This window comes from Aedes albopictus, chromosome 2 (assembly GCF_035046485.1).
Source record: "Aedes albopictus strain Foshan chromosome 2, AalbF5, whole genome shotgun sequence".
NCBI lineage: Eukaryota > Metazoa > Arthropoda > Insecta > Diptera > Culicidae > Aedes > Aedes albopictus.
Genome location: NC_085137.1, coordinates 162,229,968 through 162,251,772, shown reverse-complemented (window position 1 = coordinate 162,251,772; position 21,805 = coordinate 162,229,968). Strand labels below are relative to the sequence as shown.

General features: G+C 42.9%; 2 protein-coding genes across 2 annotated transcripts; one reads left to right on the top strand and one right to left on the bottom strand.

Annotated features, from left to right (window-relative positions):
• The first annotated feature begins 9,840 nt into the window (after positions 1–9,840).
• On the top strand, positions 9,841–11,375 carry LOC109407290 (general odorant-binding protein 69-like). Its single transcript, XM_019680290.3, has one exon. It carries the CDS (start codon positions 10,202–10,204, stop codon positions 11,078–11,080), a length of 879 nt encoding a protein of 292 aa, XP_019535835.2. The 5' UTR covers positions 9,841–10,201; the 3' UTR covers positions 11,081–11,375.
• Positions 11,376–14,777: 3,402 nt separating this feature from the next.
• LOC134286254 (uncharacterized) lies at positions 14,778–21,209 on the bottom strand. Its single transcript, XM_062847839.1, has 2 exons — positions 15,896–21,209; positions 14,778–15,001 (listed from the first exon to the last, which is right to left on the bottom strand). Exons 1-2 carry the CDS (start codon positions 21,207–21,209, stop codon positions 14,778–14,780), a joined length of 5,538 nt encoding a protein of 1,845 aa, XP_062703823.1.
• Between the last annotated feature and the right edge of the window lie 596 nt (positions 21,210–21,805).

Sequence of the window (21,805 nt, the reverse complement as noted above, 5' to 3'; positions counted from 1 at the left end):
AGACTTGGCGTATTCCTTTCAGGAAGTACGCTGAGTGCTTCATCGGTTTCATTGACCGAACAGCCTCCAGAGAGCTTAGACTGTCGGTAAAAATGAAGTAGTGCTCAGGTGGGAGAGTGCGAATGTACTCTAAGGTGTAGTATATAGCCGCTAGCTCAGCAATATATACCGAACATGGCTTTTGAAGCATAAAGGTGGCGCTATGAAATTCGTTGTAGACACCGAATCCAGTCGAATCATCGGTTTTGGAACCATCTGTGAAGAACTGTCTGGCCCCGCTAACATGCCCGAACTTACTTGCAAAAATTTGTGGAATACCTATGGAACGAAAAGATTCCGGTATACCGGTGATCTCATCCTTCATAGAGAGATCAAAATCCACAGAGGAGCTGTCGAAGTCTGAGAAGTTGTCACGATTGGTGTTAACCGGAGATGGGCTTACCTCCAGCGTCATGTACCAGTAGTACACACTCATAAAACGAGTTTGGGGATTCTGTTCGAGCAGCTTTTCGAAGTTTTCTATGACCAACGGATTCACAACCTCGCATCGGATGAGGAACCGGAACGACAACTCCGCAAAGCGGTCTGTCAGAGGCTGTACACCAGCAAGTACCTCTAAACTCATTGTGTGAGTCGAGTTCATGCAACCTAACGCGATCCGAAGGCAACGGTACTGAACCCGTTGAAGCTTCAGCAAGTGTGTTTTCGCCGCGGCTTGAAAACAGAAGCTACCGTATTCTAAAACCGATAGAATGGTTGTTTGGTACAGCCTGATCAGATCTTCCGGGTGTGCTCCCCACCATGTTCCGGTAATAGTTCGCATAAAGTTGATTCGTTTTTGGCATTTCTGTATCAGATACACAATGTGCTTCCCCCAGGTGCATTTGGAGTCGAACCAGACGCCGAGGTATTGTGAAGACATGCTATGAGTGATTGTCTTACCCATCAGAACGAGCGGAAACTTTGCCGGTTTGTGTTTTTTAGAAAAGACAACCATCTCAGTTTTCTCCGGAGAGAACTCGATACCCAGCTTGAGAGCCCAAGTAGACAAATTGTCCAAAGTATCCTGTAGTGGTCCTTGCAGATCGACTGCTATTGATCCCGTTACAGAGACAACACAGTCATCCGCAAGCTGCCTTAACGTGCAGTTTTCCATGAGACAATCATCTATGTCTCTAACATAAAAGTTGTAAAGAAGGGGGCTTAGACATGAACCCTGGGGGAGGCCCATGTAGCTAATTCGTGAAACTGTCAAGTCACCATGAGCGAAACTCATCTGCTTCTCAAACAGCAAATTATACAAAAAGTTGTTAAGAATTGGGGAAAGGCCACAGTCGTGTAGTTTGTCGGAAAGAACATCGACACAAACTGAATCAAAAGCACCCTTAATATCCAAAAACACTGAGCCCATTTGCTGCTTTTGAGCAAAGGCAAGCTGAATTTCTGAAGAAAGCAACGCAAGACAGTCGTTCGTACCTTTGCCTCTGCGGAAACCAAACTGTGTGTCTGACAACATGCCATTCGATTCAACCCATTTGTCCAGTCGAAAGAGAATCATCTTCTCCAACAGCTTCCGTAGACAAGACAGCATCGCGATTGGACGGTACGAATTATGATCCGACGCGGGTTTCCCGGGTTTTTGAACAGCTATCACCCTCACTTGTCTCCAATCATCCGGAACGATGTTGTTATCCAGGAACTGATTGAACAAGTTCAACAAGCGCCTCTTAGCGACGTCGGGGAGGTTTTTAAGCAAGTTGAACTTGATTCGATCCATTCCTGGAGCGGAATTGTTACATGAAAGAAGAGCAAGTGAGAATTCAATCATTGAAAACGGCCTATCCATGTCGCCCCTATCGTCGGAAACATCACGAATTATTCGCTCCACGGGCACGGAATCTGGACAAACTTTTTTTGCGAACTTGAGGATCCATCGAGGAGAGCTTTCTCGATCCTCGTTGACCGACGACGCGTTACGCATTCTTCTACCGACGTTCCAAAGAGTTCTCATCGAAGTCTCGCGCGACAAACCCTCGACGAACCGACGCCAGTAACCGCTTTTCTTCGCCTTGATCAAGTTCTTGAACTTGCTTTCAAGGGAAGCGAACCGCTTGAAGTTTTCGACCGAACCGCGTTTCCGAAACTCTTTGAACGCCGCGGATTTCTCGCGATATATTTCTGTACACTCACTATCCCACCACGGATTGGGGGGTTTCCTGCGAACCGACGGACCTGGCACTGGTCGACGTTGTGCCTGACGCGCACTACTGATGATCAGTTCTGATAGAAACTGATACTCTTCCCGCGGTGGAAGGACTTCTACCGATTGTTCACCGTCGATAATTGCTTCTGCGTACTTCTCCCAGTCAATGTGCTTGGTGAGATCGTAGGCGATGTCGATAGATGGAGGTTGATGTGACCCATTGGAAATAGAAACAACAATCGGCAGATGATCACTACCATGAGGATCCTGGATAACCTTCCATGTACACTCCAGCGATAGTGAGCTCGAACAGATTGAGAGGTCTAATCGGCTGTTTCTAGGGCTGCCATCTTGAGCTGGAGGTGCCACTCGTGTAACTTCTCCGGTATTCAAAATTGTCATGTTGAAGTCGTCGCAGAGGTCATATATCAACGTTGAACGGCTGTCATCGTACAGTTCCCCCCAGCCTGTACCATGGGAGTTGAAATCTCCCATGAGCAGCCGAGGCTCGGGCATAACCGAGCAGATGTGGGCGAGATCCCTGCGAAATATTGCAGTTCTCGGTGGAAGATATATGGAGGCAACACTGAGGGTTTTACCTCGGATAGTCACCTCACATGCGACGGCTTCAATGCCTGTCATCGGATGAAAATCGACTCTGTAAAATGAGTGCTGCTTCTTGATCCCTAGAAGCACCCCTCCGTAAGAGTCGGATCGATCAAGGCGAATGATATTATAATCGGGAAAAGGTAATTTCAGAAACTTCTGCGTCTGTTTTTCTTGAGTTTCCCGTGTAATACCTGCTGGCAATCCTGCAGGAGTTTGTGAAGAGTAAAAGTTTTGGATATTCCTGCAGAAAATGTCTGAAAAATCTCAACAAGCATTCTTAAAGAAATTCCTGAAGGAATTCCAACAATAATTACTGGAGGAATTCCAAGAGAAATCCTTGAAAAAATATTTGAAATGATCATAACGGCAATTTCTGGGAGAATATCAAAGAGAACAACAACTGGAGCGGACCTGGTGTGATGGTTAGAACACTTGACTATCACGCCGAGGACCTGGGATCGAATCCCACTCCCGACAAACTCGCAAAATGTGAGTTCTTCCTTCGGAAGGGAAGTAAAGCGTGGGTCCTGAGATGAACTAGCCAAGGGCTAAAAATCTCGTTAATACAGATAAAAAAAACAACTCCCTTGAGGAATCCCAGCAGACAATCCTGGAAGAAATCTATGAGGAATTTTCGGAGGAAGCCCAGCAGGCATTCCAAGATGAATTCCAAAATAAATTATTGGAGAAATGTTTTGAGAAATTCTCTTGGAATTCCTCCAGGACTCCTTTAGGGATTTTTGCAAGGATTATTCTCGGAATATCTCCAGAAGTTCTTGCTTAGCTTACTTGGGAAATCCTAAAGGAAATTTGCAGAGGAATCTTTTGAAAACCCCTTGTGAATATCACTGAAGAAACTTCTTCAGAAATTTCAAAAGGATTGTTTAGGTTCCTAGGTTTCTCCAGTTAGTCTAGTGGTTAAGGCTATGGGTCGCCAATCCGGAGACGGCGGGTTCGATTCCCGTTCCGGTCGGGAAAATTTTCTCGACTCCCTGGGCATAGTGTATAATTGTACTTGCCTCACAATATACAAATTCATGCAATGGCAGGCAAAGAAAGCCCTTCAATTAATAACTATGGAAGTGCTCAAAGAACACTAAGTTGAAGCGAGGCAGGCCAAGTCTCAGTGGGGACGTCGAGCCATAAAGAAGAAGAAGAAGGTTTCTTGAACAATTCCTATACAGATTCTCTTTGTAATTCCTCTAAGGATTCTTGTAGGAATTCCTCTAATCATTTCTCCGGAGCTTTCTCGGCGGTTTCCTTTCGGAAATTTCTTTTGAAATACCAACAGGAATTACTGCTAGGATTCTTTTGCTTATTTGTACTAAGATTTCTTCAGGAATTGCCCTTAGGAGGCCTCCAAGTATGTCTGGAGGATTTTCAGCAGTAAAGGCCAGAGAATCCCAACATGACTTCCTGGTGGATTTCACCAGAAATGCCAGAATAAATTCCAGCAGCATCCCTGCAAAAGTTCCTGATGGAATTTCAAGTAGATTCCTAGCGTAAGTTATTGGCCAAAAAATCCATGGAAAATTTATGGAAAAATTCTTGTATAAATATAGCTGGAAATTTTGAAAAAAAATATCTGTAGGCATCTCAGCTGTAACTGCATAAGATATTCCAAAAACCATGTCTACAGTAATCGTAGGTTCCGTTCTGAAATTTCTCCAATACTTCTCCCGTGATTTCTCCAGGGATTTCTCCAAAGACTCCACCAGCAATTTTCGTTGGAATTTCTTCATTAAGATGCAGGCTCTGTTACACTTGGAGCGTTATTCCAGAAAGAAGGGAAAAAACAAGGAGTGATATTTCATCTTCAAGAACAACTTTGTAAAACACACGAAAATTGCCATAAATCCCTAGAAAAAAATAGGGTAATTCGCTAATTGTTGAACACTACCCAAATGTTGAACAGTTTCTGAAAATTTTATTATAAATCTCACTTAAGTAATTTTGCTCAACGTAAACGTATGATGTAGATGCATATACATGTGTGTCACGATATTGCTTCAGTTAAGTTACTAAATTATACATATTTTACGTCAAAACTATTGATTGAAAATTTTGTACCGCTGATGACACGAAAACTACACAATTCTTAAGATTAATTTTAAGAAATTGCTGTTACGAAATAAGCTTTGCGGACAAATCGACCACAAATATCAAAGTCACACCATAATTACAAGAACTGGAAGGATGTCCTTAACAGTTTAACATTGTTTAAAATCATATTTTCATTGTAATTGAATTTGAAAAAAATATTTTTCTTATCACACTATCATTATGCATCCATGATCCAATTGTTGAACACTGGCATAACCTACGATGTTAGCATGACTACTAGATTTTTTTTTCAATTTACCTAACCGTACATTTCGTGGGGTTTCAAAGGCGTTCCAGGGATGTTCTAGGGGTGCTCCAGAGGGCTTCAGAAAGGTTACACTGGTTTTCAATGAGTTTCAAGGACGTTCCAGAAGTGTTCAAGAGGAATTCAGAGTGTTAAGGGGATCCCAGGAGTATTTTTAGGTGTTTCAGGGGGTTCAGGAGCAATTCACGGATTTTCAAGGGATTTCAAGACGTTCTATGAGTGTTCTTGGGGATTGAGTAGATCTCATGGGTTTCCAGGAGTGTTTCAGGGGCTTTCAAATGCGTACTTTTCTTTTGTCGTTTTCGCTTCTAATCAAATCTTTTCAGCCATCTAATCATGTTTAAAACGATTTCAGTCCACTAGAGCTGTCTTCAAATGAGCGATTCCTTGTCATTTAAATGAATTGTCACTAGTTGGGACTAGCTGGGCACAAAACACAAAAAAAAAAACAGAAAAAATCCGCCAGAGTGAAAAAATATCGGATGTCGGGTCAAAGTCGGATCAAATTTTATCAAATGTTGGACCACTGTTGGAACCATATCGGGTAACAGTTGGGTTTATGTTGGGTTTAGTGCCCAAAATAAAAACAGGTCAATGATAGGTTTATGTCGGGTTAAACGTCATCAATTACGAACAAAGCTTCAACCGTTCAACAATTAGCGAGAACCGTCCAACATTAGGATGAGCCAGCTTAAGGAAGCGTTCAACATTTGGGTTACAGACTTCTCATACAAATGTTCTATTTTCTCTTAGAAAATGGAATTTAAGGGAATACAAATTCAATGGGCAGTATTATGAATAAGTAGATCTAGACGTTCACTGGATATTTTTCAACTAAAGTGGAATTATGCACGGAAAAACAAATGAAAACCCAAATGCCAGTACTAACCGTTCAACAATTGGCGAATTACCCTATAACAAAAAAACTATTTTAAGAAAAAATCATAAAAGGCAGCAGTTTGTTCGACAAACCTTTCAACAATACCTTTTTATCCAACTTTGCAGAAGATACCAATACTCTATCATCATTTATGAAAAACGTGACTTTATTTGGCAGTTTTAGGTGGAATACTCGCAAGGTGAAAATTCTGAACAAGGTATTTGGAGTACACAGCTCAAATTTTCTCGAGCTCAAATCTAGAAAACCATCAAACGGATCTGGCTGAAAATGTAACTCAATTTGTACTGTGCGGAAACAACCATCAAATGCTATTTACAGCCAGATACGTTTAACGATTCTCTAGATTTGTGCTCGAGAGAATTTCAGCAATGTACTCCAAATACCTTGTCCTTAAGTATGTAGAACAAATTCTTATAAGACACCATTCATCGTATTCTTTTTGATGCAAATGACACGTTTGATCGCCTTACTGGTTTCTTTTGTTCTTCCTTAACACAGTCATTGGGGAAACAATGCCTGTACGATACCCAAACAGTTTCATACAACAAACTAATCGCGTTCAGTCGTCGAACATATGTACATGAGAGATGGCTATATTTGCGGTGTAAGGAAAGATGATATAGATCGGTGAGATTTGAATTACTTAAAAGCAACTAAAATGCCGGGTCATTAATTGGCTCGGTATCTTAGTTGGTAAAGCACTTATCTAGCGTATATGGGTTTTGAGTTCAAATCTCACCTGAGCTGTAGATTTTTATCCTAATTTAATCAATAACTTACTCATCTGTACATATGTACATTGAGTTATTTGAAAATCATAATTGAGCACACGGATTGGTATTACCGAAATTTGTAGTTTGAGACCAGGGAATGAAATTATCAGCAAATTGAGACGAAAATTGGCCTTTTCCGAGCAACCGAACAATTCATCGATTCTTTTTCCAGTGGGAAATCTTTATCGGTCACTGCTGTTGCCCACGACCAAAGATATCCGAAAACTGAAAATCGCTCTTGCCATTTTAGCTATCTAACTTTATCGCCGTGCCGGCTATCGCGATAATTTTCAGAAGGCAAATAACAAAAATGTGCCGCCAACGGGATGCGAACCTAGACCCACCACAAAAATGTTTCATAGCGCGCACCATAACCACGCGACCACGCAAACTGCTCGAGTAGATGAAGAAGATTGATGCATAAATGCTACTTGTGGTGGCGACGGCAAGACGGAAAGGTGAACAAAAAGCAGAAAGCAAACCAGTCGGCTTATCATTGCTGGTGATAATCCATTTTTGGCACTGCGGAACGAGCTAGAACACATTCTCGAGAGAAAACCGTGTCTGAATTCATCGCACGTCTTTTTTTGCCGATAATGCGTGTGAGAGAGTTTTCTATGATCGCGATTGTGATCGATAATTTCATTCTCTGTTTGAGACTGAGTAGGTCGTTCCATTGTTTTTTTTTTAATCAAAAACAGTTATTAATTTGATATTGTTTATAGCAGAAACAGTAAGAAATCAAAGCTTGTTTTTCTCAGAGATGGCGCCACCACATTGAAAGTAAAATCATTTTTCTTGTAAGGACAAATCGCTGGCTTGCACTTGTTCCGCATCGCGATTTGTGCCTTTGGGCAAAAAGTTGCAAATTAGAAACAAAATCATTATCCCCACGCGTTTCTTCTGGATTCATTGCAGTAACATCACAGACAAACAGACATACCACTCAAATCGTAATCGTCAAACGATTTAACGGTCATTTTGAAAATGCAGTGTACACGCAGAAAAATTAGGCTTGTTTAAAACAATAAAACGCATGGTTGATTTTCAAACTGAGCATTTACTTATTCCAAAGTTATATTTCTCCGTTCTTACTTAGAGTTTATCGATCAAAACAACCAATTTCCATCATTGCATATAACGTTAAAATCTGCATTTGTTTCAACAAAATGGGGACCATAAACATGGCCCGGAAGCACTCACACATCTTCAAAATTCTTACCCCTACATCGCCACAACGAAGAAAGTGTAGCAAATCCATCACTTCAACTTCCAAGTGCAGTTTTGACCGTGATGGATAACGCGCAGGTACTCAAGACTGCATCCAAAAAAAGTTGGTCGGTTTCGATTTTTTGCCTTTTTTATTTGTTCTCGCTTCCATCCGCTTGTCGAGTGTCTAAAAATAGATTTCCGAACTGCCGCAGGAGCTGCCGTCGCCAACACAATCACTTCCCAGCTTTGTCAGTGGCAAAAGCGCAGTCGTTTAAAACAATCTGTTATTTTATGTTGAAACTACCAAATCTCTGTTTGTTCTAACAAACTGTCAAAAATTTAGGCAAATGAAAATATTTGTATTTTCAAACAATGGAGCAGTTCAGTTTAAACTAGAAATCAGTTTGTCGCTATAAGAAACTGAAAAATCGGTTGATTTGAACTAGAATTTTTCCACTTTATAACAAACTTGAACCTTACAGCATGTACCTAAAACAGCTAAACCCGACAGTTACAATAAGACCAAACATAGGACAAATAACGATACAAATTTTGTAAGTTCAATCAATAGTAAGAAATCAAAGCTTGTTTTTCTCAGAGATGGCTCCACCACATTAACCCTCGAGCAGTCGCGTGACTACCTGCAGCGACGCCGCGCTCACGCTGTGTACCACAAGCGTGCGTTTTTCATGGTGCGTGTACTCAGTACACGACGCGACCGCTCCCGGGTTGAAAGTAAAATTATTTTTCTTGTATGGACAAATCGCTGGCTTGCACTTATTCCGCATCGCAACGATTTGTACCCTGGGGCAAAAAGTTGCAAATTAGAAACAAAATCATTATATCATTATGCGTTTCTTCCGGAATCATTACAGTAACAGAGAATTTATTACGTCCACGCTATGTCCAAAAGGAAGTATTATGAAAAATGAATGTGCCTTAAATGTTATTCCCTAGGATCATAGGTTTGGACCTCTAGTTTCAGAATCTGTGCGAGTTAAAATATTTCATCTTGGGTTTTTCTATATTTTTGATTTTTTTCCTATTTTCCCATACAAATGTAGAAAAAACCATTTTAAGGTCAAATTCATCCCATACAAAAATTTATAAAAAAAAAAAACCAAGATAGATGATTTTAAACCGCAACATATTCTGAATCTAGAGGTCCAAAAATACGGTTCTAGCGAAAAAAAATTGAGGTACATTCACTTTTCATAATACTTCGTTTTGGACATAGCGTGACGTCACCATACAAATTTCGAGCTGTTTACTTCTTTTTTTTTTGACTGGCATTTTCCGACCGTGCTGCGCATGATGTTTCCGAGTGGATAGGTGCAGGCGGCGCCGCTGTATATGTGAAAAACACGTGGAACACGAGCGCCGTCTACGATCGCATAGCGTAACATTAGCCGTTACTTTACACTGTTATCACGTTTACCGCATTCATCAGAAAAGCGCCTCTACCGGCACTCTAGCAAAAACGCAGCTGATTGCTTCCCATTAGACGGGTGGACGGGTGGCGGGTGGACTTGAGAATCAGAGAACATTTTTGGAAAAGTGGATAGGCCTATTGTCCATAGTTAGCTGAGCGAAGATGAGTTACTACCAAAACACTAGACATTCAAACATTTTAATATGTTGACCAATTATTTCGATTGCCTTAATAATCACTTCTACAAAAATAAAAATGATTAGTTTGCTAATTATCTTTGCGGTAGAGTGTTTTTCTCTCAGCTAACGATGGGGACGTAGAAGATGGTCTAAAAGAACTCAGTCATTTTCAGCATCAGTAACATAGTTTTACTGATTAGCTTTTTAATAATACACGGTATTGGAATTCCTGTAGCGCTGTGTACAAGCCATAACACACCCATCAGATAAGCGGCCGGTAGGATATCAGAATTATATCACTCAGCACGTGACATCGGCATAGGTTTCCGACAGCCACACCACATCTTCTAGGATAGATTCATTCAAACTCTTCCCAACGCAACGTTTACAACCAGCGGCGTCGTTCATTCATACCGATCATCACGTGCGTTCTGATAGTGCACCACGCATAAATATCAGTCATTGATGCGTTCTCAGCTCAGTGTAGACATTCGATCGTGCTCGGCAAACATCTCCACGCAATTATGAGACGTGTTGTATCGTTTCTTCTAGTGAGCCTTTGGTGCACTGTATCGACAGTGTTGTCCGACGACGGATTGCCCCATTACATAACTGAAAAAAGCTTCGACACCGCTTTGCGAGAGTGTGCTCAGTATTTCCTAGTGTCAGACGAGACCATCGCGGGATACTATCGGCAGGGATTTCCAGAAACAGATGAGATCAAGCAGTTGATCCGCTGCACAGTGCTCAACCTGGATGCCTACGACGATAGCACTGGCCCACTGGAGTACGTTTTGGGCAATTACTTCAAACCCTGCCCGTCGGATACCGAGTATGCCGAGAGGACCAGATGTTGCGTGAAGACTGCATTGGACAACATCTGCCCTAGTGATGTTTACTCGCGATCCTATGCTTCCTTCATGTGCTATTACCGCGAATACGGAAACTTAGTTACCGAAGATCAGTTCGTCCCGAACACTCTGTATGAGCTCACGCAAATGATGCTGTTCGTGCAAAGTACTCTGAACTTGCCTTACGAGGTGCTTGTTCAGTTCAGTAAAGGCAACGTTGTGAATGACCCGAACTTCCCGGCCGTCCTCTATGTGTGGGCCGTTCGCGGTGGCTACTACTCGCTGGGTGAAGGAATTCAGCTTGATAGGCTCTACACCCAGTACGGAGTGCCTGGACTGATAAGCCCAGAGACGCAAAAATGTGTAGCCGATGTCGCGCAAGCCAACTGCAACGCCGACGACTTAACCATCATGTACAACACTTTCCTCACCTGCCTTCGTCCGTTGCTGCCGTTCGAAAATCTTTTGCAGACGTTCGCGGTGGAACAGCTGAAATGTAGCAAACCTTGTGCGGGAGGTGCGCCGGCGGTACATGTAGGCTACAGATACTGAAATTTTGGAATGAATATATTCACATTGAAAAATGAGAATCAGTGTTTTATTGAACATGTTCAACATTAAAAAATCTTCATTGTCAGTGAGATTTCCACACAGAAAAAAAAAACATCCAGATCATTCCTCCGGGCATGGCAAGATTCGCTTCTTTGTTTTCAAGCTTTTTGGATATTCCCAGTACCACCGCCAGTTGGGGTGACATTGGGCCTGGGGGGTAACTTTGAACCAAAAATCAAGAAAGATTTTTCGCTCAAAAAAAACTAACGTTTATTGGAGTGATTATCAAAAGTGGTTGGTAGGGTATGTGTGCCATCAGTAATCTCATGCTCCCATTTTCATCCTATTCGAAAACAAGCGATTACGGCACCGATTCACTCCGGTCTTTTTGTTTTCGTGGGTGCTCACTTCAAACAAAAAATACAAAAATAAGAAACAAAACAAACAGCGTTTCAATCCTTTGTTTTTTGTAGGATGAAAATGGGAGCCACATGCTTAATAAGGGAAACAATACCCTATATGGTAAATATAGCTTGCGTTGACCATCCGGTGTAGAAAAAAGTCACATTTTATGAATTTTCGATTCAGAAAAAGTGATGTGAATTTTATGGTTAGGCGTTTTGTACAATATCGTTGTTTTTAAACGCTGAACACCGGACATGTAATGAATTGCTGTTTTCTAGGTGCATTAAGTAGTTGTTTGAAAAGTAATATGAGTTTTCTTGGTTTTGTATGCTATTTTGTATGAAAAACTTATTTTGGGTGTGAGTGACATTGGGACATATATAAAAGCAATGCAATCAGTACTAGAACCAAATAATGTACATATAGTTTTAGAAATAAATGTAAGATTCAGAAAAATTGAAAAAATTCACGCATATCAATTCCTTGATAGATGATAAACAAATATTACTTTCGTCTTTTGAGAATGCTAGTTGGAATTATATTTAAAGAATAGCAGATGTATTGTATTGGATTATTGAACGTTTACAATGAATGTGGTCAAACTTTTACGTGATGTTTTTTTGAACTGGTTTTAGGCAAGTATCTATATGTATATATTCAATAGTTTTGATTCGCAAGCGATATTTTCTCATATGGAACTACAGTGGTTTTTCGATTTTATCACGATCAAAAAAAATTTTACCGTGAAATTGGCGAAACCGTGAATTTGGCGAAATGAAAAATAATTGTAAATTTTATATTAAGAATTGATAAACCACAAAATTATTGAAGTGTAATTCACATTTTCAACTGTTTTAGTAATCTGCTAATGCTTGTAATTGTTCTAGCGCTGTCCGTTAACTACGTAGACTCATTTTGGGCCACCTTAAACGCCCTATACGCTCGTAGATTTTTTCCATACAAAATTTAAAAAAAATGTATGGATTGTAGACCTTCGTATGGCCAGATCCTCCTCCTCCTCCTTTACGTAGTTTATGGAAGGGTTTACCGTGCTTTGAAGACAATATTTGCCAGAAAATTGTATGTCATTTTGATTTAAGATACCACACAAGATCAATACTATTCAAGAGGTTGTTTGTAGAAGATTATTTAAAGTCATTTATATACAGCTGTGAGCAATAATTAGACAATTTAACAAGAGAAGTAGAATTTGTTTTTATGGACGAGGTAATGAAAACTAACTTATCAATCATGAACACTGAAGATAATGAAATAACAAAATCAATAATTTAACTTTTCGTTGTTGCATAAAGTTTTTTCTCCAATTTGTTTGGAATAGTCGGACACATAGGGTATGTGTTCCATCAGTAATCTCACGCTCCCATTTTCATCTCATTCGAAAATAAGCGATTACGGCACCGATTGATTCCGTTCTTTTTGTTTTCATGGGTGCTCACTTCTCACAACTTCTCACACTCAACAAAAAATAGAAAAATAAGAAACAAAACAAACAGCGCTTCAATCCTTTGTTTTTCATAGGATGAAAATGGGAGCCCCATGCTTAACAAGGGAACCAATACCCTACATATTTATCATTTTTATTTTTTGTGAAAAGGGAAATGTGTAATGACTGCCCCCACTCGTATATCAGTCCCATTTGACTTTTCATCATTTTTGAGTTATCGTTAAGAATGGTCATCATTTTCAACTTACTTTTAAGCCTCACAATGGAGATTGCGGATTTTTATGTCAATGTGTAAAAAAATATACATAATCATGAGCGTCCCATATTGAAAGTACCCTGTAACACAAAACTGAACAATTTTGTAGCAAATGTAATATTTTTCACAGTTGTGTGTTGAGGTGCAAAGCAATCTGTAAAAGTTTCAAGGTGATCGAAATATTTTCAAATTATGACGATTTTTCAAAGTTTTGCTTGGAAACGAGTTTTCAAACGTCAAGTGGTATTTTCTCATTTCCTACTTTTCACAAATAGGACTGATATGCGAATGGGGGCAGTGCACGTAACTAGTATTTCAAGTACATTTTTATTTTCTGTGCCATTTTATATTGATTTTGCAATGTTTTAGAAAAAGCGTGATAAAAACGAAACGAAAACCGTGATAAAATCGAGCGTGAATTTGGCGAGTAGTGAATAAAATGACTAGTGATAAAACCGAAACGCCACTGTATTTTGTTTGAGTTTTAGTGTTGGCCCAATGTTATCCCCTAGAAGGGGTGAAATTGGGACAATTTCAATTGGGCTATATCATTGTCAAAATTAAAGTTGAAGCATTGATACTTTAAACAATCCTAAACAATATAAAAATGAAAGTGTCGGTTCCCGGACATCACAATTCATGAAAATTTTGATTTCGGCTCAGTTTGGTGTGCAGATTTAGAATATGGGATAATCTCATATTCAAACAGTTCTTGACATCCTGTTTTGAATAGTTACCGACATAACCCAATAAAATGCCTTAAATTATGTACGATGATTGATTTAATCTGTCAATGAGGTAGAAACTTTGACTGCTCATAAAATGATTAGTAATAGGGTCATTCGCCTATTGTAGAACAATACCCAAGTTTCTGAAAATTTTATTATAAGTCGAACTTAAGTAATTCTCGCACAATGTAAACGTATGATGTTGATGCGAATACTGATGGGTCTACATATGTTGGTTTGGTGGAAAAAATAAAAACAGCCCAAGCAACGCACATGTTATATAAGAGTTTCGACTGCGCAAGTTTTGGATGTTGTGGGAAACTCCCGGTTCGCACTTCAGCGAAAGCACCCGCGAATGAAGAATTTCGAATAACACACGCGACGACTAATAGTGATACGATCACGAAAAATACTGTTTTATTCACCGACTAGTTGCAATACTAAACAACGGTTTATTTAATTGTGGACTGTATTTTTAACCACCGACGTGCGATCCAACGATCGCTACCGACACGTTCGATGATCGAAATTAAACTAAATTATCAAATATTTTCTCCTGCTGGAGATGCTGCGAGAGCACACCACATCTACTGCTCTTATCTGCTAGATGTACTCGTACAGATGCAGTCACTCATTGACCGATCTAGCTTGTGCCACAGTGGCGAGAAAAATTCAAAACCTAGTAATATCTAACATACCGGCCGCCTTGAGTTCACTCAATTCCAATTCAAAACATCTAAAACTAATTATTGAAATACACGACAAAACGGATCTTCTCCAGTTCGTCGACCTTCTGCCAACGTTGTATGGTTTCCGATCTGATCTCCTCTTGTGCGCTGAAGACTATTCTTGCCCGTTCACCAGATTGCCTACGACTGATCCTCGTTCGATACCTTCCGATGAAGCCGTCAGACCCTGCTGCTTCTCAGTCGTACCGGTCGTACCCGAGCGCTGTTGAAGAATGACACGGCTTGATTCCGGAATGGATAGAAAAGTGGAGGGACATAACTTATCTGTCGCCCCCTGGCGATAACGGAACAGGTGTCCATTCGTGCCAAAGTGTGCCCCTATGGGGGCGTAAAAGCTGCGGTGAAGTGATCGTCGTTCTTGGCTTGAAGGCAACGTAGAGGATGTCTGTCAAAGAGAAAGACCGATTGGGCTCCGAACAATCTTTTAGGCTTGAAAAACGTAACTTTGAGGGCGGCCCCTGGCGTGTGCGGCAAGAAGCGCCGCCTGCTGCCAATAGTGCCCCTACTGGGGCCATACTTAGCTGTTGTTGTTGAGATCCATGGGAGAACACATACTAGACGAGCGATGATTGTTGAGTCCGTGGAGTTGATCCTGATGGAAGGGAAATCGATTGGCCTCCGAATTGATTCAAACTTAATCTAACGTAACTTGAATAGCGGCCCCTGGCATAAACGACTTGTGCCGTCGTAAACCGCCAACTTTGCCCCATATGGGGCCAAACTTAGCTGAGCTGATCTTCCTTGATCACATTGATGGACGAACACGATGAGTGGTGGATCCAAATCTGCCAAAGAATGATAACGCGTTTGGATCCGGAATACAAATTCAATTGTGCTAAACATAACTTAAACGTCGGCCCCCTCGGCAGTTGTGACCAGATTGCCACGAAATTGCCAACGGTTGCCCCCAATGGGGGCGATGATCACTTAATTTCATTGTAGTTGGTTGAACAGGATGTCCAGGAATACGTAGAACTGGATATTGCTGTCGAAGGAGAGCTGATCAGTGGGTTGCCGGATACATACAGATGAAATACATAACTTAGGGGTAGCCCCCTGGCGAAAGCGGCGGAAGTATACCGCAAGATGCCAAAGTGCCCCAATGGGGGCGATAATACTTATTGTTGAGCAGGTTTTACTGTTCTTCGGCAACTGCGCTAGTATCTTCCATAGGTAGAATACAAATCTTCGAAATGGCTCGACGATACGAACCATCCTTCGTGCGGACGGTGACAACTCTCGTATTTCCGTCTGGACCGGGATGAATCTCCGTTACTCTTCCCAACCTCCATTTCAGTGGAGGAATGTTTTCTTCTTTAAGAAGAACCATCGTTCCAACGCTCAGATTATTTCGCTGTCTTGTCCACTTGTTGCGGCTCTGCAGCGTCGACAGGTAATCCGTTGACCAACGTTTCCAAATCTGCTGGCTGTAGCTTTGGACACGCTGCCATCTGCTGAGTCTTCCCTCCGGTACCTCGCTGAGGCTTGGCTCAGGTATAGCGGTAAGAGGACGCTGAATTAAGAAGTGCCCAGGCGTTAGAACTTCCAAGTCACGCGGATCGTTGCTCAACGGTGTTAACGGCCTTGAGTTGAGGCAAGCTTCAATCTGCGTCACGACAGTGTGCATCTCGTCTAGTTTCAACGTTCTGTTACCGACTACTCTCCGCATATGCCCTTTCAGCGACTTTACTGCGGCCTCCCATAGGCCACCAAAGTTCGGGGATCTCGCTGGGATAAACTTGAACTCTATCAAGTCTCGCATTGCACTCGTTGAAACTCGTTCCTGGAATTGCTGTTGTTGAAATAGTCTATGCAGCTCGTTCAGCTCTCGTCGGGCTCCGACAAAGTTGGAGGCGTTGTCGCACAGAATCATCTCAGGCCGTCCACGCCTTGCGACAAATCGCCTTAGAGCGGCAAGGAAAGCTTCGCTTGTGAGATCCATCACAACTTCAACATGAACTGCTTTGCAGACCAAGCACACAAACAGGCAAAGATAACACTTCACCGGTGCTCCTTTTCGGGTGGCTGGTTGCAACTCGAAAGGGCCACAATAGTCGATGCCCACACGCTGGAAGGCAGGGGCTGGCGATACTCGCTCCAGTGGTAGATCTCCCATCAATTGCTCATGGCTACGTGGCTTTGCTCGAAAACATTTCACGCACTCGTGCATGATCTTCCTCGCAAGGTTTCGGACGCTTAATGGCCAGAACTTCTCTCGAACGCAAGCTATCATCAGCTGTGGTCCTCCATGTAGTAGCCGATGATGATAATCCACAAGAATCAGCTTTGTAAGCGGATGGCGACTGTCCAGAATCATTGGATGTCTACGGCCTGGTGAAACCGGAGCGTTTCCCAGCCGGCCGCCAACGCATAGTATCTCATCGATCATCATGGGGTGTAGATTGTGCAACTTCGAAGTTGGTCTCACCTCGTTCTTAGCTGCGATGTCTGCCAAGTCCAGCGGAAAGCATTCGGACTGGGCTAGCTGTACCAAAGCTAACAGCGCTGAATCATGCTCTTCTGCTGTCAATGACCCTATCATCCTCTGTTGTCCACTCCTCTGTCGACAATTGTTCGCAAAACGACGAATCCAGGCAATCAGACGCACAAGGTTCAAAAGAGACGAGCGAAGCATGAACACTTCACTTGGAGGTAGTGCCTGTAGAACTGCAGACACGAGCGGTCTTTCCTCCAGGGTCACCGAGTCGAAGTGTTTATCTGGAACTTGCATATTCTTCGGCCAACATCCGATATCCTTTCTGAGCCACTCTGGTCCGTTCCACCAAAGGGAACTGTTTGCTATCTGCGCTGGCGTTGCTCCTCTCGAGATAATGTCAGCAGGATTCTCAATTCCTGGCACATGATTCCACACGCCACCTTTCGTGGCATGCTGTATCTCAGACACACGATTTCCGACGAAAGCTTGCCATCTTGAGGGGTGCGACGAAATCCAGCATTTAACGATTGTCGAATCCGTCCAAAAGAAAGACGTTGCTGCAATCCCCAGACTGCTAATGACGGATTCGTAGAGATGGGCGAGCAGGAGCGCTCCAGACAACTCTAGACGAGGCGTAGATTGCTTCTTTTTTCGTCGGCTGAGATCTTCCAAAGGTGCAACCTTTGATTTGGCCATCACCAGGTTCACCGTTATTTCTCCGTCCAGGTTCACACATCGCAGGTAGACTGTTGCTCCGTAGGCTTTGTCGCTAGCGTCACTGAATCCGTGGATTTCGCAAGAGATCACATCTTTTCCATATGCAATCCACCTGGGTACAGAGATTGCATCAAGCTCGTTGAGGTTTCTCCTGAACTCCAGCCATCGTGACTGGAGGTCGTCACTTAAAAGCTCATCCCAGGAGTACTTTGCTTGCCAAAGCTCTTGCAGGAATAGCTTTCCTTGAACTATTACTGGACCCACTAGTCCATATGGATCGAAAAGCCGTGCGATCTCTGAGAGAACGATTCGATGCGTTACTGGCCCTTCAGGCTTCCAGCTGGGAACCTTTATCCGCAACGTATCCGTAGCTGGCTCCCAAGTCAGACCCAACGTCTTCACCGTCGCCTTCTCATCCAGATCAAGAACTTCACGATCGTCACGTAGTTGAGGAGGAATTTCCGACAAAATTTCCGGATTGTTGCTGTTCCACTTCCTCAGATTGAAACCTGATCCTTGCAGAAGTTCTCGGACGTCCTTGCGAACAAGTTTCCCTTCTTCAATAGTGTGGAAACCCGCTAGCATATCATCCACGTAAAAGGTCTTCTTGACTATCGCTGCAGCAACTGGATAACGTTCTGCCCCTTCTTCGGCACATCGATTCAAACAGCGAGTAGCGAGGTATGGTGCAGAGGATGTACCATACGTAACGGTAGTGAGCTTGTACGTCCGCAGTGGCTCCTCTGAAGAATCTCTCCAGAATATCTTATGGAGAAGTTGGTCTGACGCTTGCTGCCATACCATTCGATACATTTTCTCTGCATCTCCTATAACAGCATACCTAAACAGTCGAAAACGTAGTAGGATGCTCCGCAGATCATCTTGAACAACAGGCCCAACCATCAGAACATCGTTGAGGGACACACCCGTATCCGTTGGACAAGATGCATCGAAAACAACTCTTAGCTTAGTTGTCGTGCTGTCCGGCTTCAGGACAGCGTGATGAGGAATGTAGTACTCTAGACCTGATTCTTCCTCTTCCGCCTTTATCTCCTTCATATGTCCCATCTGAAGATACTCATGCATAAATGCCGTATACATGGTCTTTAGTTCTGGGTTGGCATCTAGTCGCTTCTCCATTGACAAATAGCGTTTCCTAGCTATTGCCTTTGAGCTTCCTAATTTTTCCAGCATGTGTTTCTTCTTTGGTAGCTGCACTCGGAACTTCCCATCCAGATCTCTGGTGGTTGTCTCCTCGAAGATGGTTTCGCAGGCAGACTCCTCGATGGACAGACAGCTCTTCGTGTTGCAAGCTTCCAATTCCCAAAACTTTGTCAGCTCCTCGAACACCTCTGTAGTTGTTACCGACGATGAAGTTACTGCACTGTAGCTCACGATAGCTGTTTCCGGTAGCTCTCCAGCGACGATCCATCCTAGTTCCGTGTTGTGGAGAATCGGACCTGACCTGGAGAGTTTCAGCTGCTCACATAGTAGCAACTCGTAGAAGACAGCTACTCCCAGTATCACGTCGATCGAACCAGGTTCATTGAAGCCGGGATCCGCCAGGCATACTCCTGATGGCAGATTCCACGATGACGTATCGATGTATTGCTGCGGTAGACTTGTAGTAATCTTCGGTAGAACCAGGAATTTGACCTCCCCTGTCTCGTACGACGAATTGCATGACAGGACTATAGCTAATACAGCTTGTTTAGCAACTGCACACGAACCACCAACTCCGTTCACCGGCATGTTCTCCCGAATCCTTCGGAAACTCAACCGTTGAGCAAGATTCTCAGTCATCAAACAGACCTGAGAACCATTATCCAGCAAAGCGCGTGCAAGTACGGTGTTTCCATGGTGATCACCGAGCTTCACAATTGCAGTCGATAATAAAGCAGTGTTTGAATGGTGGTGTGTTTTTGATGGTGTAGCAGTGTGGTGTACAGTAGAAGGATTGGTGGGAGGTGGTAAGCATGCATTTTGCGAGGATGTACTTGGAGTTGGTGTAGTCTGTGAGTGTTGAGAATTGTTCCGGTTTTGGGCTTGATTAGATTGCAGAGATTGAGAGTTCGCGGCTTGAGGTCCTTTCGTGTGTCTCTGGGAGGAGGGCTGATTCACGTTCTGCCCTTGGCCTACAGGGTTGCTGTATGGATGCAGCAAATGGTGGTGCCGCTGACCACACTTTCCACACGATGATCTCGAGCAGTCCGCAACGAAATGTCCAGAACGTAAGCAGTTCAGACACAATCCAAGCTTCCGGGCTAGCACCTTCCTATCCACGATCTTCATTCTGCCAAAACTCGAACACTGCTCAACGGAATGTGGACCTCCATTGCAAACCGTGCAATTTTTGATTGATACCGCAGCATGAACAAATGGGGGTTTCGAAGGTTTCTTGAACTCATTGGTCTTCCGTGCCGACGTTGATTGTAGGATGGCACAATGATTATCGAGAAAATCAACCATCGTTGTATACGACGGAATGTTCTTCGAACTGTGGTGAGTTTCCCAAAGACGAAGTGTATCATCATCCAACTTCTGGGAAAGCATGAAGGCTAGCAGCGTGCTCCATTGCGCAGTATCTTCTCCCAACTTCTCCAACTGCTGAAGGTTGATCTTAAACGTCATCAGGATATGATTCAGGCCTTGGAAAGTCTCAGACTTCATTGGAGCAACATTGAACAATGATTTCAAGTGCTCCTGGGCGATCAACTTGTGGTTCTCGAACTTTGACTCCAGAATGCCCCAAGCAAGATCGTAATTGGCAGCTGTAACCTGAATCTGGTTGATCTGATACAGAGCGTCGTCCTTCAGCGATGTGCGTAAGTAGTTGAACTTATCGATCGCACTGAGTTGGTTGTTATCGTGTATCAGTGATCTGAAGTTGTCCCGAAAGTTCATCCACTCCGACAGTCTCCCAGAAAAAGTGGGTAGCTTCAGTTCAGGATATCTCGTTCGCGATGACTGGTAAGTCTGGACCTCATCCCTTCGGCGTTCAACAACATCCGTTGATACACTGACCTTCGAAAGTAGCGCCTGCTTCAATCGAAAGTACTTATTTTCGAACTCCTTGAAGATCTCTTCGTTTTCTCGTTGGCGAGCCTCGACCATATCAGCATGTCCTACAGCTCCATCCTCAGAGGTATTTTCCGTTCCTTGATCGACGTCCAAGTCATCGGTTATCACTTCAATATTCACTCTCACTTCACAGTATTTATCATACACTTCATCCAGTTTCTTCAATCGTAGATTCACTGCACTTCTATCTCGATCCGCCTGGTACAACGACAAGAACTCCTCGATATTCTCCAATGATATCCAAGCAAGTCGTTCTTGCTTCACAAGTTGTCTCAGCTCAGGCACCGTCATCGTTAGTCAGGCACTTATCACGCACTGTGAATCACCACAACCACAACTCACTCCCGAGACCTCAAGCGACCGAACGATTGACAGTTGACAGATTAAATCTACCAGAATTTAGAAATATCTGTGAAATCAAGCAATCTTTAATCCCAAAATTATCAAACCGGAGAAACTCAAACACTTTCTCCACAGAATGCTACTGATGAGTACAGTGTCGCATGCAATTAAGTCTCAATCAGAGCTTAAAATTTCTCTACCGCTCGTAGAGCTTTCGATCTAGCTGGCGAATGTAATAAAAGCCAGGCTAAACCACCTCAACCACACAATCTCACGCACACTGTACTTATCTGAATTTTGGCGAATCCAACCGTCCAGGGGCCTTGGGTAACGATGGTGATGTCCACAGCAGACGAACAAGATCCTTCTCGATCCTCGATGGCAATCAACTGCAACCACGCATGCAGTTATCCAAGCACCGCACCGCGACGACGACGACGTATCCAACAGCAGCAACAGTCAGCACCAACCACAACAGCAGCAATCAGCACCAGCAGCAACAGCAATTAAAACACTTTCCCCAGCGATCTCCACGCCGGCGGAGT

What these genes read in the sequence shown, in the direction of transcription:
- LOC109407290 (XM_019680290.3), top strand. Translation starts at nt 10,202, where the DNA reads ATGAGACGTGTTGTATCGTTTCTTCTAGTGAGCCTTTGGTGCACTGTA.
- LOC134286254 (XM_062847839.1), bottom strand. Translation starts at nt 21,209, where the DNA reads ATGACGGTGCCTGAGCTGAGACAACTTGTGAAGCAAGAACGACTTGCT. An exon ending in CACCGTCCGCACGAAGGATG is followed by an intron (nt 15,002 to 15,895) that starts GTTCGTATCGTC and finishes ACGCCCCCATAG; the next exon opens with GGGCACACTTTGGCACGAAT.